Source organism: Phyllobates terribilis, unplaced genomic scaffold (assembly GCF_046119375.1).
Source record: "Phyllobates terribilis strain yellow unplaced genomic scaffold, ASM4611937v1 Scaffold_3__8_contigs__length_932513732, whole genome shotgun sequence".
Lineage (NCBI taxonomy): Eukaryota > Metazoa > Chordata > Amphibia > Anura > Dendrobatidae > Phyllobates > Phyllobates terribilis.
Genome location: NW_027362763.1, coordinates 905,554,432 through 905,580,174, shown reverse-complemented (window position 1 = coordinate 905,580,174; position 25,743 = coordinate 905,554,432). Strand labels below are relative to the sequence as shown.

The 25,743-nt window shown below is 44.4% G+C and overlaps 1 protein-coding gene across 1 annotated transcript in view; it reads left to right on the top strand.

Annotated features, from left to right (window-relative positions):
- The window catches only part of IGF2R (insulin like growth factor 2 receptor), a 209,529-nt gene that overhangs the window by 89,661 nt on the left and 94,125 nt on the right, over window positions 1-25,743 (top strand). Inside the window, exons 9-14 of the mRNA XM_073672755.1 lie at window positions 3,524-3,692; window positions 8,885-8,988; window positions 12,429-12,590; window positions 14,095-14,235; window positions 14,427-14,570; window positions 16,034-16,165. Of these exons, the coding sequence (XP_073528856.1) occupies window positions 3,524-3,692; window positions 8,885-8,988; window positions 12,429-12,590; window positions 14,095-14,235; window positions 14,427-14,570; window positions 16,034-16,165 (852 nt within the window). The remainder of the gene's footprint in view (window positions 1-3,523; window positions 3,693-8,884; window positions 8,989-12,428; window positions 12,591-14,094; window positions 14,236-14,426; window positions 14,571-16,033; window positions 16,166-25,743) is intronic.

Genomic DNA, 25,743 nt, shown 5'->3' with positions numbered 1-25,743 from the left:
CTGAATTTGATGCAGGCTCGCACGCCGAGGCCGCATCTTTCCCAGCAGATGACTGTTTTAATCATGTATCTTAAATCATGATTGTATATTTGGCCAGGGACAAACCAGTTGACTGCATGACAAACGGAAGTCGATGTTTAACCATTTCCTGCCACCAATCAGCAGTGATACCCAGAGTAGATGCCCTGCACACTCAGGTCATATGTCAACAGTTGTAACTAAAATGGCCATCACGTTTTCTAACAAAAGCGCATTCATATTATCAAAACAATGACCTTAATGTTATTTAAATTCAGACAAATTTCTGAATTCTACACTGACCTTAACCCTATCTGATGAAAGTACTAGTCCTTTTATGTCAATCATGGAGAGCATGTTTGCCTCTGCTTCGGTCTTTGTTGCTGGGCCGCAGCAGTGATATCACAACTACAGCGCTCAAGACTGCTAGAAGCAAATCCCCGGGCACAACAGATCATGACATCAGCATAGTCTACACAGCTAAGTCCAGTGATTGGCTGCAGTAGACTGTTTAGTGTAGTCTTAAAGGGAATCTATCACCAGGTTTTCGCTACTTCATCTGAGAGCAGCATAATGTAGAGAAAGACTCTGAATCCAACGATGTATCACTTACTTTACTGGGTGCAGCAGTTGTAACACAATCCGAGTTCTTAGATGTAGCAGAGCTCAGATAGCGAAGCCCACCTACACCAGGCTCTATATGTACAGTACAGACCAAAAGTTTGGACACACCTTCTCATTTAAAGATTTTTCTGTATTTTCATGACTATGAAAATTGTACATTCACACTGAAGGCATCAAAACTATGAATTAACACATGTGGAATTATATACTTAACAAAAAAAGTGTGAAACAACTGAAAATATGTCTTCTATTCTAGGTTCTTCAAAGTAGCCACCTTTTGCTTTGATGATTGCTTTGCACACTCTTGGCATTCTCTTGATGAGCTTCAAGAGGTAGTCACCAGAAATGGTTTTCACTTCACAGGTGTGCCCTGTCAGGTTTAATAAGTGGGATTTCTTGCCTTATAAATGGGGTTGGGACCATCAGTTGTGTTGTGCAGAAGTCTGGTGGATACACAGCTGATAGTCCTACTGAATAGACTGTTAGAATTTGTATTATGGCAAGAAAAAAGCAGCTAAGTAAAGAAAAACGAGTGGCCATCATTACTTTAAGAAATGAAGGTCAGTCAGTCCGAAAAATTGGGAAAACTTTGAAAGTGTCCCCAAGTGCAGTTGCAAAAACCATCAAGCGCTACAAAGAAACTGGCTCACATGAGGACCGCCCCAGGAAAGGAAGACCAAGAGTCACCTCTGCTTCTGAGGATAAGTTTATCCGAGTCACCAGCCTCAGAAATCGCAGGTTAACAGCAGCTCAGATTAGAGACCCGGTCAAAACCACATAGAGTTCTAGCAGCAGACACATCTCTTCAACAACTGTTAAGAGGAGACTTTGTGCAGCAGGCCTTCATGGTAAAATAGCTGCTAGGAAACCACTGCTAAGGACAGGCAACAAGCAGAAGAGACTTGTTTGGGCTAAAGAACACAAGGAATGGACATTAGACCAGTGGAAATCTGTGCTTTGGTCTGATGAGTCCAAATTTGAGATCTTTTGTTCCAACCACCGTGTCTTTGTGCGACGCAGAAAAGGTGAACGAATGGACTCTATATGCCTGGTTCCCACCGTGAAGCATGGAGGAGGAGGTGTGATGGTGTGGGGGGGCTTTGCTGGTGACACTGTTGGGGATTTATTCAAAATTGAAGGCATACTGAACCAGCATGGCTACAACAGCATCTTGCAGCGGCATGCTATTCCATCCGGTTTGTGTTTAGTTGGACCATCATTTATTTTTCAACAGGACAATGACCGCAAACACACCTCCAGGCTGTGTAAGGGCTATTTGACCAAGAAGGAGAGTGATGGGGTGCTATGCCAGATGACCTGGCCTCCACAGTCACCAGACCTGAACCCAATCGAGATGGTTTGGGGTGAGCTGGACAGCAGAGTGAAGGCAAAAGGGCCAACAAGTGCTAAGCATCTCTGGGAACTCCTTCAAGATTGTTGGAAGACCATTTCCGGTGACTACCTCTTGAAGCTCATCAAGAGAATGCCAAGAGTGTGCAAAGCAGTCATCAAAGCAAAAGGTGGCTACTTTGAAGAACCTAGAATATAAGACATATTTTCAGTTGTTTCACACTTTTTTGTTAAGTATATAATTCCACATGTGTTAATTCATAGTTTTGATGCCTTCAGTGTGAATGTACAATTTTCAAAGTCATGAAAATACAGAAAAATCTTTAAATGAGAAGGTGTGTCCAAACTTTTGGTCTGTACTGTACATGTTAAATAGCGGAGAAACACACGTGGAGTTTATAATGCTTGAAGTATAACAAACTTTATTGAAGATGCATTAAAAAGTGAAGGAGGACTGCATGAGTTTAACACAATATCTGGAAAAGACATGTTAGTACTCAAATGTATCTGTTCAAGTATTTAGAATACGATATGTAATATATCTATTCTGATGAAAAAAGATAAGGTAGAATATATCAGAGGGAAAGCACAATAGGGGTAGTCAATCCAGCATATGGAACCCCCTTGAATCCCCTTCGCACTTTTTTTTTTTTCAGTGATTTTATGTATATACATATTTTTTTTAAAACTTATTTTTTTACTGTTCACTCTATTTGTTGGTCCTATTAAGGGAACTGAACCGGTGTTAGTATGATCACTTGTGGTATGTACATCAATACCGTAATACTGCTGTATATAGCAAAAATCACTGTCATAGTCTCCTTTGATCACCAGCCAGACATTGGCATTCACAGTAGTACCGTCATTACAGGCACAGAGTTTTTCAGCAGACCCCTGTCTGCCATAGTAACTCATCAGCTCCCCGCGGCATTTGACAGCTTTACAGCTGCGAGTGGCACTCTACTTGGTATGTTAGAGGCAGATGATGGCTGAATATCACGGTCATCATCTGCCAAAAAAATTCGTGGGCTCAGCTCCTGAGCCCGCTGTAAAGTCAGGGAGCTGGCATATGACGTAACTGTACATCAAATGTCACTATGTGGGTTAAAGTGTAACTTTTTTTTAAAAATCTTTTATTTCATAAATCGATAGATCATGGAAAAATAGGGACTGTGTAACATATCCGAGAAATCTGCTTCTTTTTCCTCCTGGTTTTATTATTCATTTTCAAAATTCTGTATTCTTGAGTAAAATCTGTATTCAGTGAAGACAGATTGTTACATTACTGAGATAGGAGATGGCAGCTGCTACTGATAAGAGTTTATGTACACAGGAGTGATAGGAAGGGCCAGGAGTTCTTCCCCTCCGTCCTCCCTTCTCCGCCACCCCACCCCTTCTACATAAAATGTTATCAGTAGCTCGTGTTTTTTTAATTTTTTTATTATAACAAACTGCTCTTGGTGACCTAGATTTTCTGAAAGGAAACTTCCTTAATTTTATTAATAATAATTACAATTTGCTTTTCTTGAAGGAAACCCTTACCATACGCAAGATCCAAAGAGTGAATATACTTATTACCTCAATGTGTGTGGTAAGATAACAGTAGGTGGATGTGAAGGTGTCACGGTTTCTTCTTGCCAAAAGAAAATATCAAGTACCCTTTCTAAGTCTGCAGGTTCCTTTGAAAACCAGACTCTCAGGTATGTAAGATGTACATGTTACCTACTACTGAGATAATCTTCCATTACTATGTTTGATTGGATTAGCTATGTTAGATATTTTTCAAGATCTATCTTTTTTTTAATTTTTTTTTTATAAAGATTGGTATTATCTGACATGTCTTACAAATTGGTTGTAAACCAGACAGCCACCGCCACATACAGTAGAGACCAAAAGTTTGGACACACCTTCTCATTTAAAGATTTTTCTGTATTTTATGACTATGAAAATTGTACGTTCACACTGAAGGCATCAAAACTATGAATTAACACATGTAGAATTATATACTTAACAAAAAAGTGTGAAACAACTGAAAATATGTCTTATATTCTAGGTTCTTCAAAGTAGCCACCTTTTGCTTTGATGACTGCTTTGCACATTCTTGGCATTCTCTTGATGAGCTTCAAGAGGTAGTCACTAGAAATTGTTTTCACTTCACAGGTGTGCCCTGTCAGGTTTAGTAAGTGGGATTTCTTGCCTTATAAATGGGGTTGGGACCATCAGTTGTGTTGTGCAGAAGTCTGGTGGATACACAGCTGATAGTCCTACTGAATAGATGTTTCTGGCTCATGTTTTGGTCACTTTTGAATGTTGGTTGTGCTTTTCACACTCGTGGTAGCATGAGACGGACTCTACAACACACAGAAGTTGCTTAGATCATCCAGGATGGCACATCAATGCGAGCTGTGGCACGAATGTTTGCTGTATCTGTCAGCGCTACCAGGAGACAGGCCAGTACACTAGGAGACGTGGAGGGGGCCGTAGGAGGGCAACAACCCAGCAGCAGGACCGCTACCTCCACCTTTGTGCAAGGAGGAACAGGAGGAGCACTGCCAGAGCCCTGCAAAATGACCTCCACCTCCACAAATGTGCATGTGTCTCCACAAACAGTTAGAAGCCGACTCCATGAGGGTAGTATGAGGGGCCGACGTCCACAGATGGGTGTTGTGCTCACAGCCCAACACCGTGCAGGACGCATTGTGTTTGCCACAGAACACCAGGATTGGCAAAGTCGCCACTGGGTGCCCTGTGCTCTTCACAGATGAAACCAGGTTCTCACTGAGCACATGTGACAGACATGACAGAGTCTGGAGATGCCGTGTAGAGCCATCTGCTGCCTGCAACATCCTTCAACATGACCGGTTTGGCAGTGGGTCAGTAATGGTTTGGGGTGTCATTTCCTTGGAGGGCCGCACAGCCCTCCATGTGCTCGCCATAGGTAGCCTGACTGCCATTGGGTACTGAGATGAGATCCCCAGACCCCTTGTGAGACCATATGCTGGTGCGGTTGGCCCTGGTTCCTCCTAATGCAGGACAATGCCTGACTCATGTGGCTGGAGTGTGTCAGTAGTTCCTGCAAGATGAATGCATTGAAGCTATGGACTGGCCCTCCCGTTCCCCAGACCTGACTCCGATTGAGCACATCCGGGACATCATGTCTCGCTCCATCCACCAACGTCACGTTGCACCACAGACTGTCCAGGAGTTAGCGGATGCTTTAGTCCAGGTCTGGGAGGAGATCCCGCAGGAGACCATCCTCAACCTCATCAGGAGCATGCCCAGGTGTTGTAGGGAGGTCATACAGGCACGTGGAGGCCGCACACAATACTGAGACTCATTTTGACTTGTTTTAAGAACATTACATCAAAGTTGGATCAGCCTGTAGTGAGTTTTTCCTCTTTAATTTTTGGGGGTCACTCCAAATCCAGGCCTCCATTGGTTAATAAATTTGATTTCCATTGATGTTTTTTGTCTAATTTTGTTGTCAGCACATTCAACTTTGTGCAGAACAAAGTATTCAATGAGAATATTTCATTCATTCAGATCTAGAATGTGTTATTTGAGTGTTCCCTTTATTTTTTGAGCAGTGTATATTGTAAAGTATCCCATACTTAAAGGGGGTGTCCAACGAACAAAGTTAATTTTTATAAATATTTTAATCAATAGATCTTTGAATAGTAATAAGTTCCACAATTGGATGTGTTTATTTCAGCACAGAACCATTTTTTTTTTAGTTTTATTAATGTACCTCTCCTGTGTACTGTGTAATGGCTGTCTAACCTGCTGGATCATGGTTTGATCATTCCACAGCTTCTGGGCTGGGGAGGATGCAAAAGAGAGTATACAGACAGGCCTGCATGGGATCGCAGCTGATTCTTTGTTTGAGGTAAAACATTGGATAAAAATAGGCAGTGAAATGTTTTACCTCACAAAAAGAATCCTCTGTGATCCCATGTTGTCCTGTCTGTATACTCTTTAGTGTCCTCCCCTGCCCAGGAGCTGTGGTATGATCAGACCATGTTCCTGCATGGTCAGACACAGCCATTACACAGTACACAGCAGGGGCACATTTATAAGATCATCTCGGCACAGGAAAAAAAAAAAAAATTTAACACCTCCAATTGTGGAACTTATTATTCCAATATCTATTAATTAAAATGTACTTTACGTAGGAAAACTCCTTTTAAGATAGTCTTTCACCACCAAGGTGCAAATTGAACTACTTAATCACTTATATAGGGTATTTGGCCCCTATAAAAATCATACCAGCGCATAGGTGGACAATTTTCCCGAGGGGCCACGACAGACCGTGACTGTTGTGGAGGGACTAACCAATATGCTCAAATGAATTATGCTCAATATTTAATATTAGCATATTAATTACAATTCTAATTATTATTTTTATATAGTCCCTTATTATTGAGCAGAATTAAGTAAGCTGGCATCCCCCTATATAGAGCATGAGCCCTCACACATCCTCCCTATAATACAGCATGAGCCCCCACACAGCCTCCCTATATACAGCATGAGCCCCCACACAGCCTCCCTATATACAGCATGAGCCCCCACACAGCCTCCCTATATACAGCATGAGCCCCCACACAGCCTCCCTATATGCATGAGCCCCCACACAGCCTCCCTATATACAGCATGAGCCCCCACACAGCCTCCCTATATACAGCATGAGCCCCCACACAGCCTCCCTATATACAGCATGAGCCCCCACACAGCCTCCCTATATACAGCATGAGCCCCCACACAGCCTCCCTATATACAGCATGAGCCCCCACACAGCCTCCCTATATACAGCATGAGCCCCCACACAGCCTCCCTATATACAGCATGAGCCCCCACACAGCCTCCCTATATAAATGTAAATATCCCATACACATCTGAAAGAAAGGGAAAAAAACAAAACAAAACATACTCATTTCGCTCCGGTTCCCCCTGTTCCTGTCTCCTGCGCATTGAGTCTCAGCCAGCAGAAGCACAATGAAATTATGTCATCGCATCTGCTGGCTCACACGCTGATTGGTGGAAGAAGGAGCCAGTGGCCCCGTACTTCACCAATGTATTAACCTCTACCCGCATCTCGAGGATGCGGATAGTGGTGACAGTGTGCGGACGGGCAGCAGAGGGCATGGTGCGGACCGTATTCCACTGTTTTCTGTCTCTCGGCTGTCTCGGTCCACGAGCCATGCTAGAACAGCCAGAGGGCCGGATGTGGCATGCTGGCTGCACTTTCCCCGGTCTGTACCAGCTATATACAGTTTGGTGTATTAGTGGCTTGCTTGCTCATAGCAAGCGCTGCCTGAACTCAATCCGAATCTCTGCGCATGCGCAATCACACTTTAGGAGCCCGATGGCACTCACACGGTGATGCTGTGAATACATGCTGATCCATAGCTCCTGTCTGCAGCCACTACTAGTTTTACTGAAACTTGAAGTGTAGTGAGCTAGGGATCAGAGCGGGCCCGTGCCCAGATTGATCTTGTGTGCATGCTGATAGTTTCTTCCAGTGTTTGTGCACACATACAGGAACGCAGATTAACTTCAGGCAGCACTTGCTCTGGGCAAATGAGCGTGATCAATCAGAGAATGTGCTTGAACTGTATATTGATGAGCGTAACTGTGCACTGAGCCATTGGTCACTCCAACGGTGCACCCAAGTTCCCTTATTAGTATATGCAATAAATTGATTTCTCTGCCATTAAATGCTTACTGCTGGTACGATATTTATAGGGGCTACGTTCCTTATATAAATTTCTAAGTAGTTTCGTTTACATGTTGGGGGTAACCTGTTTAAAGGCCTCATTCAGATGTCAGGGATTTTTCATGCACAAAAAAACATCCAATTATTTTCATCAGTGTTTGGTCAGTGTCAGGTTTTACCATCCGTGTTTCATCAGTGATTTTCACGTATGGATAAATATATTACAAAGCTTCTCCTATTCATTTCACTGTTACTCACAGACAGCACATAGACTGCACACTGATGCCACGCATGTGCTGTCTGGGAATCTCATGGACACGTAGACTTGTGTCAGTGATTTTCATCCATGGCGCTCAAAATAACTGGACAGATCTCCTTTACATGTGAACAGCTCCATAGATTATAATTAATAAGTGTTCAGTCTGTGTAAACCACAGATATAACACGTATGTGAAAAACAGATGTCTGAATGAGGCCTAAGTACATGGGTACAACCAGTTTGTCCTGTACATCACTTATCAAATGTATTTTACTCAATCTGTTTTTACAATTATAGTCTCAATTTCAGCTCTTTGTCAGATATATTGCTCTTTTCAAGTTGCCATGTGAACACCTATGAACAAGTGTTTTGTCAGTAATGCAACTGAAAATCCATGTCAGAATGGATAATACTTTAAAAAAAAAAAAAAAGTTTATCTTCTTTCTCAACACGCGTAACCTGATTCATAAGCATCCCAGTGTCCATCCTCCACGCTGCTGAGATCTCACACTGCTCAGTACAAGCTGCCGCAGTCAAGCAGGCTGGGTAGGTGGACATTGAATCCCTAGGTGGCAGCTATGTAGAGAATGACTAATAACTGTGCCAACTTTCATTGCTCTCAGTCCACAGGAAGTGGGTCAAGGGAAATCTTTAAAGAACGCCCCTCATATCTATTCCTACATGAATTTTCAAACTAATTCCACCAGTTTCTTTAGACCTAGAAGATCCGTTTAATGATGTATTCAGTATGTTGTCAATTCTAGTGATAGATCAGCTTACGTTGGAAATGTAGGTTAGTCAATGTTTGTCAGTGGCTTTTTGATTTTGCTAAGTATTTGTGTTTTAGCCATGTGGGTTTCTTCTTATGTGTGTGTCCATTGTTTATTGGAATGCTTTCTTAGCCATCTTTTTCCCTACAGATATTCTGATGGTGACATAACGTTGACATACCCAGGGGGAGAAATTTGCAGCTCTGGTTTCCAGCGTATGACTGTTATTAATTTTATCTGTAATGAGACTGCAGGTAAGAGGACCAAGCCACATCCAGGCTTTTGGCTGCTCCCATTGACAGGGACAGCCCAAGAATTGGAAACAGTGACGAACATGTACTGCCCATGAATTGAGAGGCCTGGTTCTTACAGGACCGTGATCCCTTTCCTCCCTTACACACTCCCAGCGTCTTGATTTTAATGGCATCTGAATTCTCGGGATGCATACATTGTTGATTTCAATGGTTGAGGAGGCTCCCTTTTCCACCATTCAATCTGTGTGTCTGAGTCTCAGAGCAGCAGGCGCTATAATGTCACTAGATGGCACCTACAGCACAAAACCGGAGACTGCCTCAATCTGACCAGGGAAATACATTGGGGGAACAGGGTCAAATAAGTACTATTTGGTGTGGGTTTTTTTTTTTTTGTCAGTACTTGTGATCCTAATCTGCACATTAGACACCCCTGACGGCAATTTTCCCGAAGTTCACTGCATTGAAAACCATGGGTAGTGTGGGGCTCTGGCAACATTTTGTGAAAGCCTGTGGCCCGCCGCATCTTCGATACGCTGAACACCCCCTCCCCCCAGCCTGAAGGTCGCAGAATCTCCCCACTCCTGCTGTCATAGCAAGCTTCCTGCAGCAGCGACCCTGCCTCCTGGACCCTGCTCCACCACAGCCGCACCCCCCTTTTCATTTCCCAGTAATCTGCATTTGGATTATAATCCACAAAATACGATATTTCCTGTGTTTATACTAGGCTTCTTTTTAAATAGCAGAAAATATTTGACAATTGCTATAAAAAGCAATGATCAGAAAATATCCTGTTGTTTAAATCCGTTTTTTTTGCGTTAAAATGCTATTTTTTTAATACAATTAATTTTAACCATATCCGCAATTTATATTAAAATTAAAAATTAGAAACTTGCAATTTTTTCCTTTTTGTTTCAGGAAATAACACATGTACATAGTCACAATGGTCAGACTTTGACTCAATCTTTTGTATTGAATTATCTAATGAGCATGTGCAAAGGTCATTGTGAAGGGAGGGGGAGCAGGGTCAGTTGTGATTGGGGGGTCCAATGTTTTCAGCTGTATATGGAGGTGTAACCTGTCATTATAATCCTACCTCTGCTGAAAACTCTTCAAGAGGACAGGAAGTATGAGTCTAAAAAAAAGCCTCAGTGGCCAGTGTCAAAGCTGCAAGGTTGCTAATTTTGTTTTTCTAATAAACATTGTGATATGAAAAAAAAAAATTGCCAAATATTTTTTAAAACTACATGCAATGCAAAAACTAGCTTTAAACAGTAGGTTAATTTCTGATGATGCACTCCCTTTAATTCTATGAACAATCAACTATACCAAACGCAAAATTAGTGAATTGATAGCAAATCTGTAGAATGAGTCAGAAAACCGGCACCTGTGCTTTCATTAATTGCTCTGTTCTGCAGGACTAAGCACCTATCCCATATGGACCGGGTACATTAACTTCTATGTAAAGTATGAAAGTCCATGTAAAATATCAAAATAGATAAAGGCTCTCACCGGTACTTGTAAAACTTGCTTCTTTATTGTTGCATTAAAATTACAACAAGCTGGGGGGTACACTTGGAACTCATGTGCCGATGTCGGCCGTTTCGCGCCTCAAACGACACTGCTGTCGTCGGCACATGTGTTACACTTATACCCCCCAGCTTTTTGTGATTTTAATGCAACAATAAAGAAGCAAGTTTTACAAGTACCGGTGAGTGCCTTCTATCTATTTTGATATTTTAGTGAATTGATAGGTCCACCATGAATCCTGCCAGATCTGAGCACAAACCTCTGTCTACCTTTTTAAGATGCTGTATAAAATTGACACCCCCCGCCCTGCACACAGTTAGTATGCCCCAGATAAGAGAATCTCACCTGATTTTTATCTCCGTATGTGACAGGAGCCATCTTGTGATTGGCTGCCCAGTATGCTCAGCTCATATAGGACATCCCCCCCCCCCCCCAGATTCTGTGTTTGTGTGCTTCAGGCGTCAGTGCTCTGCATTAAGTCTCCATATGAAGCAGCGTGCAGACTCGCGGTGTGTCCAAAACTAGAGCAACAGCATTTATTACACACATCAGCTTGTGTCTAATCCAATAACTCATCTATTACATCTAAACGTATCTAAGTAACACAATCAGCCTTGATTCATCAAGCACGTTTTTACAGGATATTTGGTGTAAAATGGCTTGAAATTTTACAACTTTTAATGTGTTTTTTTTTTGGCAATTTTACACCAATTCTGGCAAACTCTGTCTATTTGGAAAGTGAACATGGTTGAGGTCCATGATCTATGTGCTCATTGTAGTGTCTGTAGTGAGCCAGCTAGAATGGAGTTCCTGTATGGATGACATCCTTATAGAGATGACTAGAAAGGAGTTGCTGTGTGAAGGTTTGTGATTTCTGTGCACACATTATTGTCTATAAGGACATCCTGTATACAGCAACTCCATTGTAGCTGCCTCACTAGAGTGATGACTAGATCGAAGTTGCTGTATGAAGGTTCATGATTTCTGTGCACATAATAGCATCTGTAAAGACTTACTCTATACAGCAACTCCATCCTAGCTGGCTTTCTACTGGAATTACTAGAACTGAGTTTTTGTGCAGAGGTTTATGATGGTCAGTTAGGTATTTAAAAATTAAAAGTAGCCTGCATTTGTGAGAATATTTTAGTTAGTAATATGCAGAAATACTGAAATCATTTCAGGGAGTTTGTGGCTCCAAAGGACTGCTCTTTCCAAGCACAGGGTAGCTGCCCCATGTGAACCGCTACCTTACCCCTAGAGGGCAGTAATACACGAGGCATCTAGTGTACCACCTCTTTGCCAACCTTTTCATATAATTATTGGGTATATTTGCTACATTTCTTTTTCCCTTTTGCACTGTAGCTCACTTGTATTTATTGATCATGTTCTATGGTTTAGCTAAGGGCAATTACTGTCTAATTGTTCACATACATATGTATATTTTTTATAGTTGGCAATTGCTCATATACACTTTTTTACAGGGTTTTCTTTCCTATTGGTTATTTGGTTGGAATAAAGGGATCTGTATGGTTAGATGTGTTGGGGGGTGGGCTACCATATGGTGTTGACACTATTGTATAACAAGACAGCGCCATTTGGGTATTCTCATTTGCTCATAAATGTTCTGTCTGGCCTTTTGATTCGTGTGCGGGAGGGAGAGGGGGGTTTCAATATTGTTCATCTTTGTTCCTTGTGATATATTTCTTCTAGTGTATAGCAATAGTGACATTTCTAGTCTTTCCTCTACATGTATCTATAAACCAAATATTACTTATAGTTTGCATGTTTGTAGTACTTATGCAGGGAGGGTCTAAGTTGAGGCTGTTTCACATGACTTCTTCCTTATCTGATAGAATGAATGGAACAGAAATATATTCCACTAATAATCTAAATATATTGTGTATTTATTCAAGTGAATGCTGGAAATGGGGTTCCTGAATTTGAGAGTGAAGCGGACTGTACTTATTTCTTTTCTTGGCAAACCAAATATGCATGTCTGAAAAAGGAGGAGGACATGTGCTATGTGGAGTCCAAGAAGAAGCAATACAACTTGTTTAATTTGATACGCACTGCCGGTAAGAGAATCAGATCTGTTTTGTAGCATTACTGTTGTCTCATGCATAGAATAAAAAAAATCAGCTGATCTGTCATTTTAAATGATATCTACACCATCAGGGGCATTTTTTCTTAAAAATAAATGTAAAAATATGATCTTTCAAAATCTACATTTTTTTTATCCTATATGGTACCTGATCAAAAAACCCGATCAAATCATTTTAAGTAATTTAAGTAGTGCCAGTAGCAACATCAACTTACCTGCAAAAAACAAACAAACAGCTCAATCAGAGATAAAAACAAATCACATTAAATTAAGTTAAAAAAATATTAAAAAGGGGGTTAAAAACGCCAAAACACAAACTATATTTAGTTGCTATTGTTGCAACTGTACTGATCTGCAGACTCAAGTTATCGGTCTTTTTTTATTGCACACGTACAAATTAAACCTGAGCAACAACTGCAGAATTGGTCTCACCAAGTCACCCCACATAATTTTTTTTTTTCTCCCCAGTTTTCAGTACATTAAAGAGAATCTGTCACCACATTTGACCCATATAAACTATTAATATGGGCATACAGGTTATAGACTGCTGAGGAGAGTGATCCCTGTATGTCTCATATCAGATGCCTTGTTGAAAAATCATCTTTTATCACTTTTTGTAAATGACCTCTTCCAGGCTCTGGGGAGGATGTTGTCTAGAAGATAACTTGGCCCAAGAGCTTATTTTATATGAAGGGGAGTTACCAGTGTGAGACAAGTTACTAACACAGAACAGGAGACATGAAATATGTCTTCTTGCAAACACATTTTTTTGCAGCTCTCTGAGCTCTGCTATATTGCAGCAATATTACACCCATGTCTGCCTGTGAGCTGGAAGCTGAAGCTGAGAGGAAACTGGGTATATGTCAGGTGTAATCACACACAGCTCTGCAGTGAGATCAGGAGAGCAGAGAGCGGCCATCACACTGGTAACTCCCCTTCATGTATAATTCTCTCTGAAGGCAGACTTATCTTTCAGACAACATCCTCCCCAGAGCCTAGAAGAGGTCATTTATATAAATTTATTGCGATTTTCATTGTTTAAAAAGGTTGTCCACTCTACAAAGAAAAGTCTGCAGTCTCACTGTGTGACTGCTGGCAATTAATGACAGCTTGAGATGTGCACGCTGTCACTATTCCCCGTGCAGGTGGGCAGTTACGTGAACTCACCTATATGATTTGTATCGTTGCGGTCATGTGTTGGCTAGCCTCATATGCCTTCTTTCAATAGAAGAGAATTGGAAGAAGCCAGATGTGACTAGTTGGTAGATGAACATGAGGATGCATGTGATCACTTGTCATTCCAGTGGTAGAGAAGTTCATACACGTCAGTGTGTAACTTTAGCTTTGATGAATGTGTCCTATTATGTATAACACTATAATCAGAATCAAGTGCTCATGCTTACAGATAAATAGGACATGTAATTGCTGTTACAAAGGATCTAGGATTCCTCTTACACAGTGGATCTCATTTTATTCAGAATCCAGTAATCCTCAAAACTGGGAGGCAGTAAGCTTGAACCCATCAGATAAGAGCCGCTTCTATATTAATGTCTGCCATGATGTCCTGCAGACAGGAGATGCCAGCGTCTGTGATGACCATGCGGCAGTCTGTGCAGTAGGTAAGGATACATTTGTCAGTAATACTACGATTTTATGGCTTTTGTCACCTTTTAAGGAGCTTAGTATACTGAGTTTGCTATTTGATAGATACACATAAATATGTAGTAGATGGATAGATATTAGAAATGTAATAATATAAAGCTCCAACAAGTTGACAAATAAATGAGTATTTTTTGTAATTTTTTTTCAGGTCCTAATGGCAAGAAAAACTTAGGGAAGTTTCTGACTCCACCAAAATTTGTTAATGGCCACATAGTTCTTGAATACACAGATGGGTCAACTTGTGCGGAAAAGAACCAAATTCACACCAACATCACCCTGATGTGCAGCCCAGGTACATGTTACTAGTTCTCAGCTGGTTCAGTTACATTTCATCTCTGGTGTATTTTGAAGCTGATCTATGCTGGGTAAGAAGCTCTGTAACGTAGCATTCAGCTGCACGTAGCAGAGCCATAGTGGTGATTCCAGGCATAGAGGCCGTCAATCAGATCACCATACTGACTGTTTTCATCAGCTTTCAATTTTGAAGTTCCTAGTTGGCAAAGTCTGCCATGGCTCTGCCCGAATTTTCCATCTTCTCACTAAAGCTAGTTACTTTCTGATGCCAAGTATGCTTATTTTTTTTTTCTTAATCTTTCTTTGTTTTTACCAGGTCAGAAGGGTGATAATTCATTATTTTTGATTGCTTATACTATTTACCGCAATTCTTGGGTATTGCAGTATATTGTTATAATCACAGTCTCTTATGCTGACCAGCCACAGGAATGCTATCATGGCGGTCATGGGGGGTCTTCAGCAGGGTTTCAGCGGTCATGGGCACTCATCAGCACCCCGTGGTGGTTTACCCACAAACGAAAGTTAATTTTAATCAATAGATCTTGGAATAATAATAACTTCCACAATTGGATGTGTCTAAATAAAATGTCCCTATGCTGAGATAATCTTATAAATGTGCCCCTGCTGTGTACTGTGTAATGACTGTGTGACCGTACAGGAACATGGTCTGATCATACCACAGCTCCTGGGCAGGGGAGAAAGCAAAAGAGTATACAGCTATAACAGAACGGGATCACAGCTGATTCTTTTTGTGAGGTAAAAGAATTCACTGCCTCTTTTTAAACAATGTTTTACTTCAAAGAAAGAATCAGCTGTGATCCCCTGCTATCCTGTCTGTACACTCTTTTGCTTCCCCCCCTGCCCAGGAGCTGTGGTATGATCAGACCATGTTCCAGCACGGTCAGACACAGCCATTACACAGTACACAGCAGGGGCACATTTATAAGATTTTCTCAGCACAGGGACATTTTATTTAAACATATCCAATTGTGGAACTTATTATTATTATTCAAAGATCTATTGATTAAAATGAACTTTTGTCTGTGGGAAAACCCCTTTAAGTCACGTGAGATCACGCATGGGCGGGAGTAGAGGTGCTGGGAATGGATGGTGGGCAGGATCTTGCGGTTTAAATGCTCTCGTCAGTGATTGATTTTGGTATTCAACAGGTTAACATCAGTGATCGGCTGCTGCTGTTACAGGCAGATGCTGGCTGTTCAGCCGGCATCTACCTTGTGTGGACACAGAGTGGGATCCTTATACCCGCTCTATGACGTAGTAGGGCAGGAAGGGAGGCTTTCAGTTGGATGATGTCTAGTTAACCTTGCCATGCAGAATGATCTGTGTTAAATAACATTACCTACTATGTGCTCATGCATTAAAGATTGTGATTCTGGTTTTGTGAGAAGAACATAAATAGTTTACAGTTTTGTTTAGCAAAGAAATATTTGTTATATCTAGGTAACCACGAGAGCCCCCCCATACTGAAGAGTTTTGAGGATTGCTACTATGCATTTGAATGGAATACTGCCGCTGCATGTGTCGTATCCAGAACAGAAGGGGATCACTGTATAGTTGCAGATCCACAAGCTGGTAAATGTGCTACATAACTGCCTATCTTCTTTTTTAAAAACTCTTCTTAGTCCGAAATATAATTAATATTTAAGTATGAGCATAAAACTTTAAACAAGAATTATTAGAAGCAAAATATGGAACTAGATCTTTGACCTTTTTTAATATATTATTGTCTATACTGAGATACTTGTAAAGTTACAGGACAAAATCCTTAATGATGGTATTTGGGGTTCTGATTTTAGGATGTATGGTCTTCATCTTTGGGCCCATCACAAAAGTTAGTATTCATTTACATACACCAAGGCTTTCATATATCTCTACTGGTGAAGCTTTAATTGAGTGTTACGTGTAAATCACAATTTCCAAATATGAAAGTACTCCTTAAAATCAAGATATTCTTAATTGCTGGCTTACTTCAGAAAGGTTGGAAAATGATTATAATGAAAATCTTGGATATTATTTAAGTATGTACTGTTGTCTGTCAAATTATTCCTCCTCACCCCACCTCTACAGACATTTGCACTTTGCACCATGCACTCGCTTATGAGGGGAGGAACGAAAAATGTAAAAAAAAAAAAATATATAAACAAAAAAAATTAATCCTCCTCTGCTTTTCCTATTTTCTAAATTAAGACCAAAATTAACATTTCTTTTCGCTGCATTTGTCTAAACTTGAAAAATATTGCATAATTTTCTACACCATGAAATACTATAGAATATATAAATAATATAAAAAAATACATGAAAATTGCAGAATTGACTTTTTATCGATCACCCATGACAGCACCACGAGAGAGGGGATCCGCCCACCAAGGACAGGAAACCTACAGGCTAAAAAGGGCGGCACCTCTCCCTCGCAATCAGTTGTTGGTTTCCTATCCTTGACTGGTGAACCTCGTACAGGCTTACCTGTATCTGTGGAGTGAAGATGAAGAAGTTTTTTTCTTCCCAGTCCTGGCCAGCCGGTTCAGGCAGGAATCCCTTCTCTGCCTCGGCCGGTGCAGGGTCCCTGGATGTGGCATGGTGGCTCCAAGTGGAAGCTCTGGCGTGGCTCATGGATAGCTTGTCCCTTCTTTCCCCCCCTACAGCGATATATTGCAACGTGGTCAAACCGCAAGTGCTTTCTCCTGGAAGTGGAGGAGTATGGCTGAGGGGCGCGGCCAGTGATTCGGCCTGTGACGCCGCTGGGGGCACAACCGATTACTTATCCTGTAACGCGGCCAATGACGCGGCAACGGATGCGCCTGGAGGAGGACATGCCGGGAGGCATGTTCAGTCTGTGTGTGGGGGCACTACCTCTTTTTCTCATTCGAATAGTGGCGCCAAGAGGAGGATCCACGTGACTTGGAACTGCTGGGGATACCAGAGGGGCACAGAGGCCAGTATATAAAGAAGCTGGCCCTCTGATCAGGTACTTCCCAGCTCACCTGTCCCCTTCAGGAGAATGGAGGCAGATTCAAAGCAGCAGCAGTCTCAGCAGGTGGATGGGAAACCCCAGGAGCAGGTGCAGCGGCGTCATCCCCATGCCAGTGGGGGGGCAGCCGGAACCACAGAAAGATGGGGTTCTGCAAGAGAAAGCAGATTCAGTCAGTGAAGCTCTAGCAAAGGTGGATGAATATGCAGCCTCTAGAGATGATATCCAAGCAGACACGTGTCCTTCCTTTATACCGGTACCATTCGATTGCATCAAGGTGGTAAGTGATCTTCATAAAAGTTCACTTGGAAATGTCGTTTCCCCTTCTCTCTTGTCATTTATTGCCAGAGAAGGAAGTGTGTTGCTAAAACCAAGCACAAGGAGTGTGCACTTTGTAGGGCCTTAGTGCCCGATTCCTATCAGAAGAGGCTCTGTCAGCCCTCCATAGAGAAGACAGTAGTGGAGGAGTCCCCTAATTTCGTCACTGACTTGACAACCATTATAAAAGCGGAGGTTAAGGAATCTCTTAGACCCCTCTATCAGGAAAGAACAAAGGAAAAAAAGGGGTTAGTGAAATCTTCCCTGTGTTGGATGCCTCTTCTAGTTCAGAGTTCAAGGACTAATCGGCTGGTTCCTCCCCGCTGGCCTTCTCTTCAGATAGTGGCTCAGGGCGCCATTGTTTTCTGCTGGAAGAAGTGGATAGGCAAAAGCAGTCAGATCCATGATGGACATTGTAGACACTAGACCAGACAAATTCAGGATATAATGTTCCTGGGCCTATACAAAGAAAACAGAAATCCTTTCTGTCAAATTAAAAAATCCGGGCTTTAGTGCAGAAAGAGTGGAAGAAACCAAAGAGGGGTTCTCTGCCTCCCTCCTTCAAAAGGAAATATCCTTTTGGTGATGTGGTCATTGAGAGAACCCCTTGAAAAACTTCTTTCTTAAGCAAACATGGGAAACCTCAACGGGAGCCCTGAAGCCAGCGGTTGCTGTGAAATGTCTATTTGTTACACATTCCTCACATGTACTAAAGCTGTCAAACAGTTGCAAATCATGCACACGGGAGTGATTCAAACATAACACATACTCGCTCATCACTAGTGCCCATACATATGCAACATCAGAAATACCTTAGAGTTGCTATAGTCATTGACGGGGTGGTTAGGCACTTAAAATTCAGGGCCCTGCCATTTGGGCTGGCCATAGTCCCTTGGGTCTTCACAAAGGTGATTGCGGAAGTCATGGCTCATCTGCAGGAGAAAGAAGTGTTGATAATCCCTTATCTGGATCATTTCCTGGTGGTAGGCAAATCAGTCCACCAGTGTAGAAGTCGGCTAGAAGAGGTGATAGATACCCTAAAAGGCCTGGGCTGGTTACTGAATCTAAAAAAAATCCAGATTAGTACCCCTAAAGAGTCATGAGTTTCTGGGTCTCATATTAAACTCTAAAGCGCAGGAATGTCTCCTCTCAGTGTCTAAAATAAGTAAAATCCAGGGTCAAGTGAAAAGAGCTTTAGAGGTCCGCTCCATGTCCCTTAGGGTTGCAATGTCCCTCCTGGGTACTTTGACATTGTGCTTTCCAGCTGTTTTTTTGTGGGCCTAATTCCATTCCAGAGTTCTGCAATGGGACATTTTTCAAAACGAGATCTCCCTTAAGGGGCACTATCCATACAATCAGTACAAACCCTCCGGTGATGGTTGAATGGATCAAACCTGTCCAGGTGGGTTCCCTGGGTGGTTAAAATGAACAAATTGTCACCACGGATGCGAGTCCCACGGTGTGGGGGGCGCATCCAGGAAGGGAGGTGGTCCAGGGGGTCTACACTAGGAGTGAGATGGTACTTTCATCTAATGTAAGGTGTGACTGGCAGTGAAGGTGCTGTAAGTAAATTCCTTGTATCCCTACATGGTCAGGATCCCCTCGGGCATTCAAGTATCTGGCCTACATAAATCGCCAGGGGGTGAACTATGTTCAAAACACTGATGTTATTCCAGCTGGCTGAGAGTCATCTCCTCTCCCTGACTGCTCTGCATATAACAGGGAAGGAGAAAACCAAAGCAAACTTCTTAAGCCGCAGTCCTCTAAGAAAAGGGGAGTAGGGGCTGAATCGGGACATCTTCAATCAGATAGTTCGGATATGGGGTCTCCCGGTCATATACTACTTTCCCATCAAGCTAAACCGAAAGGTGAAAGAGTTTTGTTTCCTGAACCCCAGGAAGAATCCCTTAGCGATAGATGCTTTCCTGATCCCCTGGGATTTCAGCTGCGTTCCCTCCAGTAGCTCTGATCTGGCTAGTCATAAGAAAGATCAGGGAGGACAGGGCGAGGATTGTGTTAGTTTCTCCCTTCTGGCCCAAAAGACCATGGTTTTCATGGCTCAGAATTATGTCAGTGTCCGATCCATGGGTCCTTCCAGAGGTTCCGAAGCTTCTTTCTCAAGGGCCAGTATACCATCCACAAGCACCCAGCCTTCACTTGATGACGTGGAATTTGAAAGGGCGCTGTTGAGAGAGAGAGGTGTTTCCCCTAATCTCATTACCACTCTGCTTCAGAGTAGGAAGCCAGTCATGACCAAGATATAGGCTAGGACATAGAAGAAATTTTTATCCTCTTCAGGTTCCAGGGTCTAAAAGGCTGCACCAGTGGGAAAGATTCTGAAATTTTTGCAAAAGGGCCTTGAGTTAGGGTTGTGCACCAGTACCCTAAAAGTGCAGGTGGCGGCTCTCTGGGCTCTGTACAGTTGTGATTTGGCCATTAATTATTGGGTACCACAGTTTATTAAAGCATCATTAAGATCTAGGCCCATTTCTAAGGTAAACCTAGTACCATGGGACTTAAATTTGGTTCTTACAGTCTGACAGACGTCCCCTTTGAAGTCTTAAATTCGGCAACCCTTAAGGTTCTTTCACTCAAGATAGCATTGACATCAGCCAGAAGAGTCTGTGATATTCAGGCTCCTCCTTTAGCTCCACAATTACCCATATTGTAGATGATAGGCTGGATCTGGCTTAAAGATTACCATACCTTCCCAAAGTAGCGTCTGTTCCATAGACTACAGGAAGTCATCCTTCCTGCCTTTTGTTCTAATCCGAAGAACCAGAAAGAGGAAAGACTGCATACTTTGGATATTAGAAGATGTGATATCAGATTCTTGTCCTCTACAAAAGACCTAGAGAAAGGATGGATCATTTTTTGTGTCCTTCCAGGGTTCTAAGAAAAGGTTTAGAGCCTCAAAACTGTAACATCCCAGGCGGCGTGCTGGCATGGCTTACCATCTCCCACAATGCAAGACCGCCAATTTACTTACCATTCCAGGCTGTGCTCTGTACTTCTCTGCTTGTTGTGTGCATGTCTCTTGTCTGCTGGCTTAGGGCAGAGCGCTGGTACTTCCTGATTCTTAAAGTTAGTGTGCGCAGGCCTAATGTGTCCCCAGCCTATTGCTGTGAGTCACTGGATACTTAAACCTCCTCCACCCAGTGGGAGGTGCCTGAGCAACACTTTCTTTCATTGTGTTCTGTGCAACTGGGAGTTGCCAGGTCCTGTCCTTAACCTTGTCTGTTTCCGCCACCCTGGGGGCTGAGTACCCAGGCCTGTTACCTGTATCTGTCACTTCTAGTGTTTCCGCCACCCTGGGGGCTGAGTACCCAGGCCTGTTACCTGTATCTGTGACTTCTAGTCTGTTTTCGCCACCCTGGGGGCTGAATGCCCAGGCTCGTTCCTGTGTCAGTTCCTGTCTGAACTGTGTCCTAGCCCGTTACCTGTTTCTCTATGTCCGATCCATCCCTTTTCCTGCAGTGTCTGAACCAGTACCTAACTCCTACTCGTTGTCTCTGTACTTCTGTTTGTGAATTTTGTGTCCACTTGCTACTTCATGGCAAGCACCTTGTGTGTATCTGGTTCTGCTTGTCCCATTATTTCTCTGCCTCCGTTTCTACCTCCTGTGTTCTAGCTATCTTCCGGTGTTTCCCAGTCTGTTCCATGTGAACAGAGCCCTGTCCTGTCCTCCGCACCTGCGGCTCTGCTGTGCTCTGCTCTGCTCCGGTTGTCCTCCGCACCTGCGGCTCTGCTCTACCCTGCTGTGCTCCGCTTGTTCTCTGCACCTGCGGCTCTGCTCCTCTTGTCCTCTGCACCTGCGGCTCTGCTCCGCTTATCCTCTGCACCTGCGGCTCTGCTCCGCTTGTCCTCCGCACCTGCGGCTCTGCTCCGCTTGTCCTCCGCACCTGCGGCTCTGCTCCGCTTGTCCTCCGCACCTGCGGCTCTGCTCCGCTTGTCTTCCGCACCTGCGGCTCTGCTCCGCTTGTCCTCCGCACCTGCGGCTCTGCTCCGCTTGTCCTCCGCACCTGCGGCTCTGCTCCGCTTGTCCTCCGCACCTGCGGCTCTGCTCCGCTTGTCCTCCGCACCTGCGGCTCTGCTCCGCTTGTCCTCCGCACCTGCGGCTCTGCTCCGCTTGTCCTCCGCACCTGCGGCTCTGCTCCGCTTGTCCTCCGCACCTGCGGCTCTGCTCCGCTTGTCCTCCGCACCTGCGGCTCTGCTCCGCTTGTCCTCCGCACCTGCGGCTCTGCTCCGCTTGTCCTCCGCACCTGCGGCTCTGCTCCGCTTGTCCTCCGCACCTGCGGCTCTGCTCCGCTTGTCCTCCGCACCTGCGGCTCTGCTCCGCTTGTCCTCCGCACCTGCGGCTCTGCTCCGCTTGTCCTCCGCACCTGCGGCTCTGCTCCGCTTGTCCTCCGCACCTGCGGCTCTGCTCCGCTTGTCCTCCGCACCTGCGGCTCTGCTCCGCTTGTCCTCCGCACCTGCGGCTCTGCTCCGCTTGTCCTCCGCACCTGCGGCTCTGCTCCGCTTGTCCTCCGCACCTGCGGCTCTGCTCCGCTTGTCCTCCGCACCTGCGGCTCTGCTCCGCTTGTCCTCCGCACCTGCGGCTCTGCTCCGCTTGTCCTCCGCACCTGCGGCTCTGCTCCGCTTGTCCTCCGCACCTGCGGCTCTGCTCCGCTTGTCCTCCGCACCTGCGGCTCTGCTCCGCTTGTCCTCCGCACCTGCGGCTCTGCTCCGCTTGTCCTCCGCACCTGCGGCTCTGCTCCGCTTGTCCTCCGCACCTGCGGCTCCGCTCCGCTTGTCCTCCGCACCTGCGGCTCTGCTCCGCTTGTCCTCCGCACCTGCGGCTCTGCTCCGCTTGTCCTCCGCACCTGCGGCTCTGCTCCGCTTGTCCTCCGCACCTGCGGCTCTGCTCCGCTTGTCCTCCGCACCTGCGGCTCTGCTCCGCTCCGCTTGTCCTCCGCACCTGCGGCTCTGCTCCGCTCCGCTTGTCCTCCGCACCTGCGGCTCTGCTCCGCTCCGCTTGTCCTCCGCACCTGCGGCTCTGCTCTGCTCCGCTTGTCCGCCGCACCTGCGGCTCTGTTCCTGTATCCCAGTCTGTACTGGTCCCTATCCAGCCTGTTTTCCTACCTGCCAGTACCGGCCCATCTGTATACCAGCCGTGTCTGCCAGTACCCGCCCGTCTGTATAACAGCCAAACCTGCCCGTTTCTGCATTCCCCGGTGTGGGTCAACAGCTGTGACCGGGGTCTGACCTGGAGTAGCACCTGGACCACCTTCCACGTCCCACCTCGGACCACGGAGTCGATTAAGCCGCCATGTGTTCGTTGTCGGATCTGGCGAGGCCCCTAGTCACGCCCCTCCAGGCACTCCTCGGTTCGTGGCCCAGTGGGACCACTAACCATGCTCACACCAGTCTGTCCGGGCGTGAGCATAACAAAAACCCACAATTGCTAGGTTGATTAGGAAGGTAATTTCCCTAGCCTACTATAAAGTGGCAATGTGGTTCCGGAAGATTTAAAGGCTCATTTCACTCGGGCCGTGGCAACCTCCTGGGTGGAGAGATCTAATGTCTCAATTGAAGAGATTTGTAAGGCAGCAACCCGGTCCTCTCCGTCTACCTTCTATAGGCATTATAGATTGGATATGGGTGCGTCTGCCAATCTCTCACCTTTGGGAGAAGGGTGCTCCAGGTTGTGGTCCCTCCTAGATTATTATTTTTCTCTGTAATTCTCTCATGGTGCTGTCATGGGTGATTGATAAAGTCTTAGTTACTTACCGGTAACTGGATTTTTTGGAACCCATGACAGCACCCTTCTATTCCCTCCCGTCACGTGTGGGTGAGCACTCAATTCGCTAGCGTTATATTCCGCACCTTAAGTTATGTGGTGTTGGTTGTTTGGTTTGTTTTTATTGTAATAACCATTGGAGGTCCTCTCATGCTCTGTAATCCAACTGATGCGAGGGAGAGATGTCGCCCTTTTTAGCCTGTAGGTTTCCTGTCCTTGGGCGGATCCTTTCTCTCGTGTTGCTGTCATGGGTTCCGAAAAATCAGTTTCTGGTAAGCTAATGCTTTTTTTTTTTTTTTACATCATGTTTGTGCAAAAGGTGTATGTTCTCTAAAACCATTAAAAAGTTCAAATTACCATTGTTTCACAGAAAAAAAGGCGGCTCATGGCTCAGTAGTTAGCACTGCAGCCTTGCAGCGCTGGAGTCCTGGGTTCAAATCCCACCAAGGACAACATCTGCAAGGAGTTTGTATGTTCTCCCTGTGTTTGCGTGGGTTTCCTCCGGTTTCCTCTCACAATCCAAAGACATACTGACAGAGAACTTAAATTGTGAGCACCAATGGGGACAGTGCCAATAATGTCTGTAAAGCACTGTGGAATTAATGGCGCTATATAAGTGAGTAAAAAAAAAAAAAAAAAAAATAGATGAAAAATAAAGTTTTGGGTCTCAAAAAATGATAATACAGACCAGAAGTTTTGTAAAAAATCAGAGGATCAGAAATACAGTTCTACTGGTCATGTTCAATTATTTAAGCACACTGATGTAGCTGTTAACGCTAGAGCTAGCAGGAGTGCTGAGGTAAGAGGCTGCTCACACTGCTGTCCGCCTTGTCTCTGATCTAATACTGGAGATACCAGGGAAGGTGAGGTAAGAGGAGTCTTCTCACACTGCTTTCCACCATGTCTGTCTGATCTAATGTTGGAAATACCAGAGGAGGTGAGATAATAAGATGCCGCTCACACTGCTGTCTTCATTGTGTGTGACCTTATACTGGAGATACCAGGAGTATTGAGGTAAGAAAAGGCTGTTCACACAGCTGTCCACCCTTCATATCTCATCTAATACTGAAGATCCCAGAGGTGTTGATGTAAGAAGAGGCTGCTCACACTGCTCATTGTCTGATGTAAACATTCCATTGAAGGAGTTTGGTATATTAATGTGTAACTGACCGTCCGTGCAGGCATATCCTTGAACCAGAGAAATAATGCAATAGTCTTCAATAAAGTATTTGGCTGTGTGTCCACTATGCGTTTTTTAAGCACTTCCGCAGCGTCAGTTCCGCTGCAGAAATGCTTAAAAAAACGCTTGGTAGAAGGCCTGCTATGTCCCCCAATGATAATCCGCATGTGCTGTGTACATGCTGCGGAAAATTCCGCTGCGGATTATCATTGCGGAAAAATCCGGAGCACTACCAATTATTTTGCGGAATCGCGGCGTTTTCGCCGTCATTGACTTGCATTGAACCGCATGACATCCGCATCACTACATCTGCACATGCAGATATCATGCGGTTCAATGTGCGGATGGTACTCGGGTTTGGAGAAGAGGAGGCTCTCCTCCAGACCCGGGTACCATAGTACCTGTAAAAAAAAAAAAAATTTAAATAAAAAATATACATTATACTCACCTTCTCATGGCCCCCGGTGTCCTTATCCGATCCGTCCTGGCTTGCCGGCAGCCCGTGATGGTCTAAAAGGACCTGCCATGACTTCATTTAGTCATGTGACGGGTCACGTGACCACCGACGTCAGCGGTCGCGTGACCTGTCACATGACTAAATGACATCATGGCAGGTCCTTTTAGACGATCGCGAGCTGCCAGCAAGCCAGGACGGATCGGAAGGACACCGGGGGCCATCAGAAGGTAAGTATATATTTATTTTTTACCATTCTCTCGGTCACAGTATATAAATCCATGCTGGTTGCATGGATTTATATAGTGTGAAGTTGACAAGCACTTTCCAAGTGATGCTAAAATCGCGTGGAAAGCGCTTGACAACCCGCATGCGGAAATGCATGTGAAGAACGCTTCACATCCGCTTGTCCCTGGCAGGAAAACGCATGTACAATCCGCATGTACAATCC